At 35.2% G+C, this 16,378-nt stretch overlaps 1 protein-coding gene across 1 annotated transcript in view; it reads left to right on the top strand.

Moving 5' to 3' along the window:
• Positions 1-16,378, top strand: part of ADGB (androglobin) — a 257,841-nt gene that overhangs the window by 60,742 nt on the left and 180,721 nt on the right. The window contains exons 6-7 of the mRNA XM_051997914.1: positions 13,526-13,665; positions 15,426-15,512. Of these exons, the coding sequence (XP_051853874.1) occupies positions 13,526-13,665; positions 15,426-15,512 (227 nt within the window). The remainder of the gene's footprint in view (positions 1-13,525; positions 13,666-15,425; positions 15,513-16,378) is intronic.

Consider the following 16,378-nt stretch of genomic DNA (forward strand, 5'->3'; position numbering starts at 1 on the left):
AATTCCAACTTCCAGTCAAGATGGCGGAGAGGAGGCACATAGCTGTGTAGCTCCGTGTTTTTCTCTCACTATCCATTTCATTACAAGCCTCTGAATTGATGCTTGACTGAAAAAAATCCCACAAATAGTTACCAAGAGAAGCCATCCTTGAGATCCGCCAAGAAAGGTCTGTTTTTACTGGAGGGCTGGGATGGTTTTAGATCGGGCGCAGGCTGAGGGCAGCGGCAGTGAGAGCACAGGAGCAGACTGGAGAGGGGGTGGGGAGTGATCACAGCCGTCTCTGCGGGGAGAGCTTTGCTACAGGACTGGATACTTTGCTCTGGCAGCAAGTCAGCAGCCCAGCAGAGAAGCTAAAAACACCAGGGGTGAAGAATATAACCCCAAACAGCTGGAGTCTCTCGGGACCTGGCCGCTCCCCCCTTCCCCCCCACAGTGACTCAGCATGCTCTGGGCTCAGGCGCACGCGCACACAGTCCTGCTAGTGCCTCACTGCTGCCCCCGCAGTCTGTAGAGGAAGCTCGGTAACACCACCCAGCCCCTCCCCCCAAAAAGCAGACTCCAAATTAGGGGTTATTTCTTTTTCTCTTTTTGCTAGTTTGTCTTTGATTATTAGACAGAATGAGCAAGAAACTGAAGAGGACTTTAACCCTTGACAGCTTCTACACAGATAGAGAGCAGACTCTAAATCCTGAGGAGACTAAAAACAGACAGTCCCCAGGTGAATCCCCAAAGGAGGAGATCATCTGTTCTTCAGCACAGATGAACCTCATAGAAGTGATTAAAAAGGCTCTCACAAGGGAGCTAGAAGAAAAATGGGAAAAGCAGAGTGAGGCTTGGCAAAAGGAGAGGGAAGCTTGGGAAAAGGAGAGGGAGGCTTGGCAAAAGAGCCTGGAGAAGTCATCCCACTCAGTTAAAGAGAGACTGGATAAAGAAATAAAGTCCTTGAAAAATAGGATTGGTGAACTGGAAACAGAAAACAGCTCTCTAAAAAACAAAATTGGCGAAATGGAAAAAAATTCCACAGAACAAAAGAACTCAATGGGACAATTAGAAAAAGATTTAAAAGAGTGAGTGAAGAAAACACTTCATTAAAAATCAGAATCGAACAATTGGAATTGAATGACTCGAGGAAACAAGAAGAATCAGTCAAGCAAATCCAAAAAAATCAAACAATGGAAAAGAATGTGAAATACCTTCTGGGGAAGACAACAGACCTGGAAAACAGATCCAGGAGAGACAATCTGAGAATCATTGGACTCCCAGAAAAGCATTATGATAAAAAGAGCCTGGACACTATTTTCCAGGAAATTATCAAAGAGAACTGCCCAGAAGTCATAGGAACAGAGGAAAAAATAAATATTGAAAGGATTCATCAATCACCCACTGAAAGGGATCAAAACACCAAGGAATATAGTGGCCAAATGCCAGGACCCTCAGATGAAGGAAAAAGTATTGCAAGTGGCTAGAAAAACCCAATTCAAGTATCGAGGAGCCACAATAAGGATCACCCAGGATCTGGCAGCATCCACATTAAAAGATCAAAGGGCCTGGAATATGATATTCCGAAAGGCTAAGGAACTTGGTATGCAACCAAAAATAACTTACCCAGCCAGAATGAGCATCTTTTTCCAGGGAAGAAGATGGACATTCAACAAAGTAAGCGAATTTCACCTATTTTTGATGAAAAAGCCAGAACTTAACAAAAAGTTTGATCTACAAATATAGAACTCAAGAGAAATCTAAAAAGGTAAAGATTAATCTTGGGAACTATATTTCTGATATAAAGAGGTATAAAGAATACATGTATACCTTGTTCTAGAAACTAGATGTGGAAAGGACATTGTACCAGAAAAAGGGTAAAGTGGGGGTACTACATCTCATGAAGAGGCAAAGGAAACCTATTATATCTGAGAGAAAGAATGGAGGGGGATGAATATAGTGGGTATCTTACTGCCTTCAGAATTGGCTTTAAGAGAAAAATTTTAGACATATTTGATTTATGGTTAAACTTCTCCCACCTCATTGAGAAGTGAGAAGGGAAAAGTGAAAAGGGAAGGAATAAGCTAAGTGGAAGGGAATACGGAAACTGGGAGGGAAAGGGGTAAGATAGGGGGAGGAAATCTAAGGGGGGGGAGATACTAAAAAGGGAGGGGTGTGAGAAGCAAGTGGTGCTCACAAACTTAATACTGGGAAGGGGGACAAGGGGGAAAGAAGGGAGAAAAGCATAAACAGGGGTTAACAAGATGGCAAGTAATACAGAATTGGTTATTTTAACCATAAATGTGAACGGGGTAAACTCCCCTATAAAGAGGAAACGGTTAGCAGAATGGATTAAAAGCCAGAATCCTACAATATGTTGTTTAAAGGAAACACACCTGAAGCAGGGAGATACATGCAGGTTAAAGGTAAAAGGTTGGAGCAAAATCTACTATGCTTCAGGTGAAGTCAAAAAAGCAGGGGTAGCCATCCTGATCTCAGATCAAGCTAAAGCAAAAATTGATCTAATTAAAAGAGATAAGGAAGGGCACTATATCTTGCTAAAGGGTAGCATGGATAATGAAGCAATATCACTATTAAACATATATGCGCCAAGTGGTGTAGCATCTAATTTCTTAAAAGAAAAATTAAGAGAGCTGCAAGAAGAAATAGACAGCAAAACTATAATAGTGGGAGATCTCAACCTTGCACTCTCAGAATTAGATAAATCAAACCACAAAATAAATAAGAAAGAAGTCAAAGAGGTAAATAGAATGCTAGAAAAGTTAGATATGATAGATCTCTGGAGAAAATGTAATGGAGACAGAAAGGAATACACTTTCTTTTCAGCAGTTCATGGAACCTATACAAAAATTGGCCATATATTAGGACATAAAAACCTCAAATTTAAATGCAGTAAGGCAGAAATAGTAAATGCATCCTTTTCAGACCACGATGCAATGAAAATTACATTTAACAAAAAGCCAGGGAAAAGTAGACCAAAAAATAATTGGAAACTAAATAATCTTATACTAAAGAATGATTGGGTGAAACAGCAAATCATAGACATAATTAATAATTTCACCCAAGAAAATGATAATAATGAGACATCATACCAAAATGTATGGGATACAGCCAAAGCGGTAATAAGGGGAAATTTCATATCTCTAGAGGCCTACTTGCAAAAAATAGAGAAAGAGAAGGTCAATGAATTGGGCTTGCAACTAAAAATGCTAGAAAAGGAACAAATTAAAAACCCCCAGTCAAATACTAAACTTGAAATTTTAAAAATAAAAGGAGAGATCAATAAAATTGAAACTACAAAAACTATTGAATTAATTAATAAAACTAAGAGTTGGTTCTATGAAAAAACCAATAAAATAGACAAACCCTTAGTAAATCTGATTAAAAAAAAGGAAAGAGGAAAATCAAATTGTTAGTCTTAAAAATGAAAAGGGAGAACTCACCACTAACGAAGAGGAAATTAGAGCAGTAATTAGGAGTTACTTTGCCCAACTTTATGCCAATAAATTTGACAACTTAAATGAAATAGAAGAATACCTCCAAAAATATAGCTTGCCCAAACTAACAGAGGAAGAAGTAAATAACCTAAACAGTCCTATCTCAGAAAAAGAAATAGAACAAACTATCAACCAACTCCCTAAGAAAAAATCCTTAGGACCAGATGGATTTACATGTGAATTCTACCAAACATTTAAAGAACAATTAACTCCAATGCTAAATAAACTATTTGAAAAAATAGGGATTGAAGAAGTCCTACCACACTCCTTTTATGACACAGACATGGTCCTGATACCTAAACCAGGTAGGTTGAAAACAGAGAAAGAAAATTATAGACCAATCTCCCTAATGAATATTGATGCTAAAATCTTAAATAAAATATTAGCAAAAAGATTACAGAAAATCATCCCCAGGATAATACACTATGACCAAGTAGGATTTATACCAGGAATGCAGGGCTGGTTCTTTTTTTTTTTTTTTTTTTTTTTTTTTTTTTTTTTATAATAAATTTTATTTTATTTAATAATAACTTCGCATTGACAGAATCCATGCCAGGATAATTTCTACACGACATTATCCCTTGCAATCACTTATGTTTCGTTTTTTCCCCTCCCTCCCTCCTCCCCCCCCCCCAGGATGGCAAGCAGTCCTATATATGCTAAACATGTTGCAGTATATCCTAGATACAATACATATTTGCAGAACCAAACAGTTCTCTTGTTGCACAGGGAGAATTGGATTCAGAAGGTAAAAATAACTCGGGAAGAAAATCAAAATTGCAAATAGTTCACATTCATTTCCCAGTATTCCTTCTTTGGGTGTAGCTGTTTCTGTCCATCATTTCTCCAATGAAACTCAGTTAAGTCTCTTTGTCAGAGAAATCCACTTCCATCAGAATACATCCTCATACAATATCGTTGTCGAAGTGTATAATGATCTCCTGGTTCTGCTCATCTCACTTAGCATCAGTCCATGTAGGTCTCTCCAAGCCTCTCTGTATTCATCCTGCTGGTCATTCCTTACAGAGCAATAATATTCCATAACGTTCATATACCACAATTTACCCAGCCATTCTCCAATTGATGGGCATCCATTCATTTTCCAGTTTCTAGCCACTACAAACAGGGCTGCTACAAACATTTTGGCACATACAGGTCCCCTTCCCTTTTTTAGTATCTCTTTGGGGTATAAGCCCAATAGAAACACTGTTGGATCAAAGGGTATGCACAGTTTGATAACTTTTTGGCATAATTCCAGATCGCTCTCCAGAATGGCTGGATTCGTTCACAACTCCACCAACAATGCATCAATGTCCCCGTTTTCCCGCATCCCCTCCAACATTCATCATTGTTTTTTCCTGTCATCTTAGCCAATCTGACAGGAGTGTAGTGATATCTCAGAGTTGTCTTAATTTGCATTTCTCTGATCAATAGTGATTTGGAACACTCTTTCATGTGAGTGGTAATAGTTTCAATTTCTTCATCTGAAAATTGTCTGTTCATATCCTTTGACCATTTATCAATTGGAGAATGGCTTGATTTTTTATAAATTTGAGTCAGTTCTCTATATATTTTGGAAATGAGGCCTTTATCAGAACCTTTAATTGTAAAGATGTTTTCCAGTTAGTTACTTCCCTACTAATCTTGTTTGCATTCGTTCTGTTTGTACAAAGGCTTTTTAATTTGATATAATCAAAATTTTCTATTTTGTGATTGGTAATGGTCTCTAGTTCATCTTTGGTCACAAATTTCTTTCTCCTCCACAAGTCTGAGAGATAAACTATCCTATGTTCTTCTAATTTATTTATAATCTCGTTCTTTATGCCTAGGTCATGGACCCATTTTGATCTTATCTTGGTATGTGGTGTTAAGTGTGGGTCCTTGCCTAATTTCTGCCATACTAATTTCCAGTTATCCCAGCAGTTTTTATCAAATAATGAAATCTTATCCCAAAATTTAGAATCTTTGGGTTTGTCAAACACTAGATTGCTATAGTTGACTATTCTGTCTTGTGAACCTAACCTTTTCCACTGATCAACTAATCTATTTCTAAGCCAATACCAGATGGTTTTGGTGACTGCTGCTTTATAATATAATTTTAGATCAGGTACAGCTAGACCACCTTCATTTGATTTTTTTTTCATTAATTCCCTTGAGATTCTCGACTTTTTATTGTTCCATATGAATTTTGTTGTTATTTTTTCTAAATCATTAAAATATTTTCTTGGAAGTCTGATTGGTATAGCACTAAATAAATAGATTAGTTTAGGGAGTATTGTCATCTTTATTATATTTGCTCGGCCTATCCAAGAGCACTTAATATTTTTCCAATTATTTAAGTCTGACTTTATTTGTGTGAAAACTTTTTTGTAATTTTGCTCATATAATTCCTGACTTTCCTTTGGTAGGTAGATTCCCAAATATTTTATGCTATCAACAGTTATTTTGAATGGAATTTCTCTTTGTATCTCTTGCTCTTGGATTTTGTTGGTGGTGTATAAGAATGCTGAGGATTTATGGGGATTTATTTTGTATCCTGCTACTTTGCTAAAATTATGAATTATTTCTAATAGCTTTTTAGTAGAATCTCTGGGGTTTTCTAGATATACCATCATATCATCTGCAAAGAGTGATAGTTTGGTTTCCTCATTGCCTACTCTAATTCCTTTAATCTCTTTCTCGACTCTTATTGCAGAGGCCAGTGTTTCTAATACAATATTGAATAATAATGGTGATAGTGGGCAACCTTGCTTCACTCCAGATCTTACCGGGAAAGGTTCCAGTTTTTCCCCATTGCATATGATGCTTACTGAAGGTTTAAAATATATGCTCCTAACTATTTTAAGGAAAAGTCCTTTTATTCCTATGCTCTCAAGTGTTTTTATTAGGAATGGCTGTTGGATTTTATCAAATGCTTTTTCTGCATCTATTGAAATGATCATATGGTTTTTGTTTGGTTGGTTGTTGATATAGTCAATTATGTTAATAGTTTTCCTAATATTGAACCAGCCCTGCATTCCTGGTATAAATCCTACTTGGTCATAGTGTATTATCCTGGGGATGATTTTCTGTAATCTTTTTGCTAATATTTTATTTAAGATTTTAGCATCAATATTCATTAGGGAGATTGGTCTATAATTTTCTTTCTCTGTTTTCAGCCTACCTGGTTTAGGTATCAGTACCATATCTGTGTCATAAAAGGAGTTTGGTAGGACTCCTTCAATCCCTACTTCTTCAAATAGTTTATTTAGCATTGGAGTTAATTGATCTTTAAATGTTTGATAGAATTCAGATGTAAATCCATCTGGTCCTGGGGTTTTTTTCTTAGGGAGTTGATTGATAGTTTGTTCTATTTCTTTTTCTGAGATAGGAGTGTTTAGGATATTTACTTCTTCCTCTGTTAGTTTAGGTAAGCTATATTTTTGGAGGTATTCTTCTATTTCATTTAAGTTGTCGAATTTATTGGCGTAAAGTTGGGCAAAGTAACTCCTAATTATTGCTCTAATTTCCTCTTCGTTAGTGGTGAGTTCTCCCTTTTCATTTTTAAGACTAACAATTTGATTTTCCTCTTTTCTTTTTTTAATCAGATTTACTAAGGGTTTGTCTATTTTGTTGGTTTTTTCATAGAACCAACTCTTAGTTTTATTAATCAATTCAATAGTTTTTTTACTTTCAATTTTATTGATCTCTCCTTTTATTTTTTGAATTTCAAGTTTAGTGTTTGATTGGGGGTTTTTAATTTGTTCCTTTTCTAGCATTTTTAGTTGCAAGCCCAATTCATTGACCTTCTCTTTCTCTATTTTATACAAATAGGCCTCTAGAGATATGAGATTTCCCCTTATTACCGCTTTGGCTGCATCCCATACATTTTGGTATGATGTCTCATTATTATCATTTTCTTGGATGAAGTTATTAATTATGTCTATAATTTGCTGTTTCACCCAATCATTCTTTAGTATGAGATTATTTAGTTTCCAATTATTTTTTGGTCTACTTTCCTGTGGCTTTTTATTGAATGTAATTTTCAATGCATCATGGTCTGAAAAGGATGCATTCACTATTTCTGCCTTACTGCATTTGAGTTTGAGGTTTTTATGTCCTAATATATGATCAATTTTTGTATAAGTTCCATGAACTGCTGAAAAGAAGGTGTACTCCTTTCTGTCCCCATTACATTTTCTCCAGAGATCTATCATATCTAATTTTTCTAGTATTCTATTTATCTCTTTGACTTCTTTCTTATTTATTTTGTGGTTTGATTTATCTAATTCTGAGAGTGCAAGGTTGAGATCTCCCACTATTATAGTTTTACTGTCTATTTCTTCTTGCAGCTCTCTTAATTTCTCTTTTAGGAATTTAGATGCTACACTACTTGGTGCATATATATTTAATATAGATACTTCTTCATTATTCATTCTACCCTTTAGCAAGATATAGTGCCCTTCCTTATCTCTTTTGATTAGATCAATTTTTGCTTTAGCTTGATCTGAGATCAGGATGGCTACCCCTGCTTTTTTGGCTTCACCTGAAGCATAGTAGATTTTGCTCCAACCTTTTACCTTTAACCTGCATGTATCACCCCGCTTCAGGTGTGTTTCCTGTATACAACATATTGTAGGATTCTGGCTTTTAATCCATTCTGCTAACCGCTTCCTCTTTATAGAGGAGTTTACCCCGTTCACATTTATGGTTAAAATGACCAATTCTGTATTACTTGCCATCTTGTTGACCCCGGTTTATGCTTTTCTCCCTTCTTACTCCCTTACCCCTCCCTTACCCCCCTTCCCAGTATTAAGCTTGTGAGCTCCCCTTGCTTCTCACAGCCCTCCCTTTTTCAGTATCCCTCCCCTCCCCTTAGAGTTCCCCCCCCCCCAACTTACCCCTTTCCCTCCCAGTTCCTGTATTCCCTTCCACTTAGCTTATTCCTTCCTTTTTCACTTTTCCCTTCTCACTTTTCAATGAGGTGGGAGAAGTTTCACCATAGATTGAATATGTCTAAAATTCTTCTCTTACTGCCAATTCTGAAAGCAGTAAAATACTCACTATTTTCATTCCTCTCCATTCTTTCTCTCAGATATACTAGGTTTTCTTTGCCTCTTCATGAAATGTAGTACCCCCACTTTCCCTTTTTTCTAGTACAATGTCCTTCCCTCAACTAGTTTCTAGAACAAGGTATACATGTATTTTTTATACATCTTTACAGCCGAAATATAGTTCCCAAGATTAATCTTTACCTTTTTAGATTTCTCTTGAGTTCTGTGCTTGTAGATCAAATTTTTTGTTAAGTTCTGGCTTTTTCATCAGAAATAGATGAAATTCGCTTATTTCGTTGAATGACCATCTTCTTCCCTGGAAAAAGATGCTCAATCTCGCTGGGTAAGTTATTTTTGGTTGCATACCAAGTTCCTTAGCCTTTCGGAATATCATATTCCAGGCCCTTCGATCCTTTAATGTGGATGCTGCCAGATCCTGGGTGATCCTTATTGTGGCTCCTTGATACTTGAATTGGGTTTTTCTAGCCGCTTGCAGTATTTTTTCCTTTGCCTGAGGGTTCTGGCATTTGGCCACTATATTCCTTGGTGTTTTGATTTTAGGATCCCTTTCAGTAGGGGATCGATGAATTCTTTCAATGTCTATTTTACCTTCTGTTTCTATGACTTCTGGGCAGTTCTCTTTGATAATTTCCTGGAAGATAGTTTTCAGGCTTTTTTTTTCATCATACTTTTCTGGAAGTCCGATGATTCTCAGGTTGTCTCTCCTGGATCTGTTTTCCAGGTCTGTTGTCTTCCCCAGAAGGTATTTCACATCCTTTTCCATTGTTTGATTTTTTTGGATTTGCTTGACTGATTCTTCTTGTCTCCTCGAGTCATTCAATTCCAATTGTTCGACCCTGATTTTCAGTGAGGTATTTTCTTCACTCACTTTTTTAAGATCTTTTTCTAATTGTCCAATTGAGTTCTTTTGTTCTGTGGAATTTTTTTCCATTTCGCCAATTTTGTTTTTTAGAGAGCTGTTTTCTGTTTCCAGTTCACTAATCCTATTTTTCAAGGATTTGGTTTCTTTATCCACTCTCTCTTTAACTGACTTCTCCAGGCTCTTTTGCCAAGCCTCCCTCTCCTTTTGCAGAGCCTCCCTCTCCTTTTCCCATTTTTCTTCTAGCTCCCTTGTGAGAGCCTTTTTAATTTCTTCCATGAGATTCATCTGTGCTGAGGGATATAAGGTCTCCTCCTTCGGGGATTCCCCTGGGGACTGTTTGTTTTTAGTCTCCTCAGGGTTTGGAGTCTGCTCTTTATCTGTATAAAAGCTGTCCAGGGTTAAATTCTTTTTCAGTTTCTTGCTCATTCTGTCTATTTATCAAAGACAAACTATCAAAGAAACAGAAGGAAAAAAAACCCCTTGAATGGAGGCTGCTTTCTTTGGGGGAGGGGCAGGGTATTCGTGAGGCACAGGTCCTACTGTGCTATGGCGCCTGCGCACTGAGATCCGAGCGCTCTGAGATCCGAGCGGGCTAAGACACTGTGGGGGAGGGGTGGCCAGGTCCCTAGAAACTCCAGCTGTTTGGGATTGTATTCTTCACCCCCGGTGTTTTTAGCTTCTCTGCTGGGCTGCTGACTTGCTCCTATAGCAAAGCTCTCACCGCAGAGACGGCTGCGGTCCTACCCCCTCTCCGCTCCACCCGGTTCTGAGCTGCTATCTGTGCTCTGGTTGCAGCTGCTGCTACCCGCAGACTGCTTCCAAATACCGTCCCCGCCCTCGCGCAAAAACAGACCTTTCTTGACGAGTCTCAAGGATGGTTTCTCTTGGTAAGTAATTGTATGGTTTTTTTTTCAGTCGAGCATTAATTCAGAGGCATGAAATGAAATGAATAGTGAGAGAAAAACACGGAGATTACACAGAAGTGTATTTCCTCTCCGCCATCTTGGCCGGAAGTCGCAGGGCTGGTTCAATATTAGGAAAACTATTAGCATAATTGACTATATCAATAACCAAACAAACAAAAACCATATGTTCATCTCAATAGATGCAGAAAAAGCATTTGATAAAATTCAACATCCATTCCTAATAAAAACACTTGAGAGCATAGGAATAAATGGACTTTTCCTTAAAATAGTCAGGAGCATATATTTAAAACCATCAGTAAGCATCATATACAATGGGGAAAAGCTGGAATCCTTCCCAGTAAGATCTGGAGTGAAGCAAGGTTGCCCACTATCACCATTATTATTTAATATCGTATTAGAAACACAAGCCTCTGGAATAAGAGTCGAGAAAGATATTAAAGGAATTAGAGTAGGCAATGAGGAAACCAAACTATCACTCTTTGCAGATGATATGATGGTATACCTAAAGAACCCCAGAGATTCTACTAAAAAGCTATTAGAAATAATTCACAATTTTAGCAAAGTAGCTGGATAAAAAATAAATCCCCATAAATCCTCAGCATTTTTATACATCACCAACAAAATCCAACAGCAAGAGATACAAAGAGAAATTCCATTCAGAATAACTGTTGATAGCATAAAATATTTGGGAATCTATCTACCAAAGGAAAGTCAGGAATTATATGAGCAAAATTACAAAAAAGTTTCCACACAAATAAAGTCAGACTTAAATAATTGGAAAAATATTAAGTGCTCTTGGATAGGCCGAGTGAATATAATAAAGATGACAATACTCCCTAAACTAATCTATTTATTTAGTGCTATACCAATCAGACTTCCAAGAAAATATTTTAATGATCTAGAAAAAATAACACCAAAATTCATATGGAACAATAAAAAATGGAGACTCTCAAGGGAATTAATGAAAAAAAAAATCAAATGAAGATGGCCTAGCTGTACCTGATCTAAAATTATATTATAAAGCAGCAGTCACCAAAACCATTTGGTATTGGCTAAGAAATAGATTAGTTGATCAGAGGAAAAGGTTAGGTTCACAAGACAGAATAGTCAGCTATAGCTATCTAGTGTTTGACAAACCCAAAGATCCTAACTTTTGGGATAAGAATTCATTATTCGATAAAAACTGCTGGGATAACTGGAAATTAGTATGGCAGAAATTAGGCATGGACCCACACTTAACACCATATATCAAGATAAGATCGAAATGGGTCCATGATTTAGGCATAAAGAATAAGATTATAAATAAATTGGAGGAACATAGGATAGTTTATCTCTCAGACTTGTGGAGGAGAAAGAAATTTGTGACCAAAGATGAACTAGAGACTATCATCGATCACAAAATAGAAAATTTTGATTATATCAAATTAAAAAGCCTTTGTACAAACAAAACTAATGCAAACAAGATTAGAAGGGAAGCAACAAACTGGGAAAACATCTTCACAGTTAAAGGTTCTGATAAAGGCCTCATTTCCAAAATATATAGAGAACTGACTCAAATTTATAAGAAATCAAGCCATTCTCCAATTGATAAATGGTCAAAAGATATGAACAGACAATTTTCAGATGATGAAATTGAAACTATTACCACTCATATGAAAGAGTGTTCCAAATCATTATTGATCAGAGAAATGCAAATTAAGACAACTCTGAGATACCACTACACACCTGTCAAATTGGCTAAGATGACAGGAAAAAATAATGATGAATGTTGGAGGGGATGCGGGAAAACTGGGACGCTGATGCATTGTTGGTGGAGTTGTGAATGAATCCAACCATTCTGGAGAGCAATCTGGAATTATGCCCCAAAAGTTACCAAATTGTGCATACCCTTTGATCCAGCAGTGTTTCTATTGGGCTTATATCCCAAAGAGATACTAAAGAAGGGAAAGGGACCTGTATGTGCTAAAATGTTTATGGCATCCCTGTTTGTAGTGCCTAGAAACTGGAAACTGAGTGGATGTCCATGAATTGGAGAATGGCTGGGTAAATTGTGGTATATGAATGTTATGGAATATTATTGTTCTGTAAGAAATGACCAGCAGGATGACAACAGAGAGGCTTGGAGAGACTTACATGAACTGATGCTAAGTGAAATGAGCAGAACCAGGAGATCACTTTACACTTCGACAACGATATTGTATGAGGATGTATTCTGATGGAAGTGGATTTCTTTGACAAAGATTCAATTTCAATTGATAAATGATGGACAGAAGCAGCTACACGCAAAGAAAGAACACTGGGAAACGAATGTGAACTATTTGCATTTTTGTTTTTCTTTCCGAGTTGTTTTTTTACCTTCTGAATCCAATTCTCCCTGTGCAACAAGAGAACTGTTCGGTTCTGCAAACATGTATTGTATCTAGGATATCCTGCAACATATCTAACATGCTTGCCATCTAGGGGAGGGGGTGGAGGGAGGGAGTGGAAAAATCGCAATAGAAGCGATTGCAAGAGATAATGTTGTAAAAAAAAATTACCCTGGCATGGATTCTGTCAATATAAAGTTATTATAAAATAAAATACAATATTAAAAAAAATAAAACTATTTAATTCCTAAGGTAAATGAACACAGTTAATTTTTTAAAGCAAAGATTCTATTTTATCTTAAAAATTTCAAATATGGCAGAAAAGATTTGATCGTTGTAGAAGGAGATAAAACTGCAAACTAATAATGTCTTTTTTATTGACAAAAAGTATTAATGACATTTAAAGTTTGTGTTTTTTATTTTGTAATATGCTTGCACTGATGTTTGTTCCCTCTATACTCACATCCACATCCAGCCCTGACTATATTTTGAATATACATAGAGTAAAATCTCAATTTCTGAGCAATTTGAAATTCTCAAGAGAAGTGAAGATAGATATCACTGTCTCATTTTCCAGTTACAGGTGCCTATACTAGCCATCTTATTAATAGTAGTTAAAATTGGCCATTACATTTTATTGATAATATTCTTTGTATCATGAATATAAAAGAGCTTTTAAAAATCTAAGTCTAATAATTAATTTTGTCAAAAGTATTAAAATATCTGATTAAAATAATTAGAAATTCTTGGTTGTACGTCTATTGTGGATGCTGACTTTTAAAATTTTCATTACATGTTTAAAATTTCTTTTTATTTTTAGGGTTGTTGGAGAAAGATAACAATTGATGACACCTTACCATTTGATGATGAGAATAGGTTATTACTTCCAGCTACAAATTGTGACATTGAACTTTGGCCAATGATATTAACTAAAGGCATCATTAAGCTCACAAATATTGAGTATGTTGAAGAAGAAAGCTATCGATTATTTCCATGAAAACAAACCAAAATTTCACATTTTTTGGGGGGGGGGAGAGGTAAGGCAATTGTGGTTAAGTGATTTTTTTAGGGTCATATATCTGGTAAGTGGATCAAGTATCTAAGGCTGGATTTAAACTCGGGTCCTACTGATTCCAGGGCCAGTGCTCTATTCACTATGCCACCTAGCTGTTCCCCCCCCCCCCAATCCAGTTTTAATGGCATATAAAGACTTAATTATTTCTGAAATGACTGAAAATTATATATAATAGCTTTAGAGGCCTAATGTGAATCTGAACAGCAGAAGGACACTTATTAAGACAAATTTTCAAAGCAAAGTTAAAAAAAAGTAAAAACGTAAAAAATAGTAAAAATAAAAAAACAAAAAAAAAAGTTAAAAAGTAAAAAAAAAAAAAAAAATTGTAAAACCAAACTCCTTAAAAGTATTTCATTTCCTTTTGAGAAGCACATTGAGGATTTTGATTTCAATTTTTGTTGCCAAACAATAACATAATATAACATTCTGATATTTGATTGCTCTAGAGAATGAGCCTTCATTTCCTAGCTTTAGCATAATGTCTGTAGCCTTTAGAATTTGATAATTCACATGTTGGCTTACCTCATCATCAAGTGAATGACCTGTAAAATTGTAGTGATACTTTGATGTATTACTTCTTTATATCAAAATAATATATAGGTGTTTTCTGAGCATAAAAAAATAAGGTTCCTTTTACTCCATTTAGGAGGTGATGACTCAGGTGAGGTTTGGCAAGTTTTACAAAAATTATGTTAGTAGCCTGTTAATGTTTCCAATGATTTGTAATGTCTTGGGGATGCATAAAATTTTTTTGGAGGAAACATATTCTCTTCCTCACAGATAGGGAATAGATTTATAATTTTATTACTTTAGGGAGCTGCTTCTACTAATTTAGGTTGGCATCTCTGTAACATAAACACTTGAGTATTGTATAGTACATTGAGAGATTAAGTGATTTATTCAAAGGTCACAGAATCAGTATGGGTCAGGAATTGTACTTGAGCCCATATCTTACTGACTTCATGACTTCTTTATGGTACATCTTCTTATTTATATAATTTCATTTTTTTTCATATTCATTCAGTTAATATTCCAATTTCTTGAAATGGATTTAGCCAGATCAATTTTTAAAATGTAAAGCAGTGAAATTTGAATACTATTGTCATATATGTAAAGGTTTGGTTATTGTGAGCATTTCAAAGTCATCTCAACAATAAATCTATTTAGGATATTATTAATATTTAATTTGAAATCATGCCAAAAGAAATTTTAGTACTTTTTATACTTTTTTATTTTTTTTGCTGAAGAAAAATGAAGGAGCTGGCATTCTTCTTAAAATTTCATGAGTTTCTCACCTTATTTTTATAGGGCTTATGATAATTTGGATATTTTCATAAGACTATATTAATTGACAAAATTGTATGTTATTCAGACTGTCTGAAGCTTATAATTTATTTATATATCTTTTTATATTTTTATAATTATATAGAATATATTATAAATTTATATTATACATATATTATAAATATAATAATTTTATATTATAAATTTTAAATATAATATTTATACAATTATAATTTATAATTAATATAGACATTATAAAATTTTCTGATTATATTTAATAGTGACTTCTTGTTCCTTAAATATTTGCCCAAGTTTTGATATTTTAATAATGTGAACAAACTTGTTGACTTTTCTTTTCTAGTATTCATATGGCTGACCAAAGAGAGTTAGGAGAATTCACAGTTCTTCATGCACTCACAGGATGGTTACCTGAAGTCATTCCTGTCCGGTAAATTTGTCTAGTTAATAACTTATCTTTTCTTGAAATTTGAAATAAAAGGCTTTAAGAATAAAATTAGAAAAAGGTCATATTTTGAAAAGTGTTAGCCAGTCAGTCAACCAGCATTTGTTAAACATCTACTATGTATCGGCCAAGACTGTATAATATTTTAAGAACTTATAAAAATTACTTGAGAAATTTATTATAAAGGTTTCTGATTTCATATATTATAACACAATTACTAAATGCTAATGCTAATTAGCTAAGACAATAGTAATTATTTAACAAAAGAAACACTTCCTTGTTTTATTTTTACATTTAATAAACTCAATTTGCTTCAACACAGAGACCAAAAAAAACACATTTGTAAGTGGACTGCACTTAGTCAACACTCCCTTCATCCCCCATCTCAATACAGTATGCAGCAATATTTTTTTCTTTCCTCTCAGGAGTCAGGACATCATGACCAGACCTATACTATATAAATATTTTTTCCATTGTTTCCATACCCATGCTTAGCCATGGTATGCCTTTGGCACAGACTAGAATATTGATTTATACACTATTTCTTTCCCATTTCTCCTTATATTTTAATTTTCTCCATGCTTGCTATATGTCCCCATTTTATGTCTTGTCTGTTCTTTTGAGAATCTCTCTCAAGAAATGAGCATGCCTACCAATCAAGAGGATACATTCTGTATATTCTGGGTGGTATCATCTATAGCTCAGCTACTTAAACTATGAGTTACAATCCTATATGGGGTCTCATAACTTATTGTGGGGGGTCATGAAATTATGATTTTTAGCAGTAAATGTTTGATGTGTATACCTATTTTAACTGCCTATATATTGGGGGTAAATAAAAATTTCCCAAG

Source organism: Antechinus flavipes, chromosome 4, assembly GCF_016432865.1.
Source record: "Antechinus flavipes isolate AdamAnt ecotype Samford, QLD, Australia chromosome 4, AdamAnt_v2, whole genome shotgun sequence".
Lineage (NCBI taxonomy): Eukaryota > Metazoa > Chordata > Mammalia > Dasyuromorphia > Dasyuridae > Antechinus > Antechinus flavipes.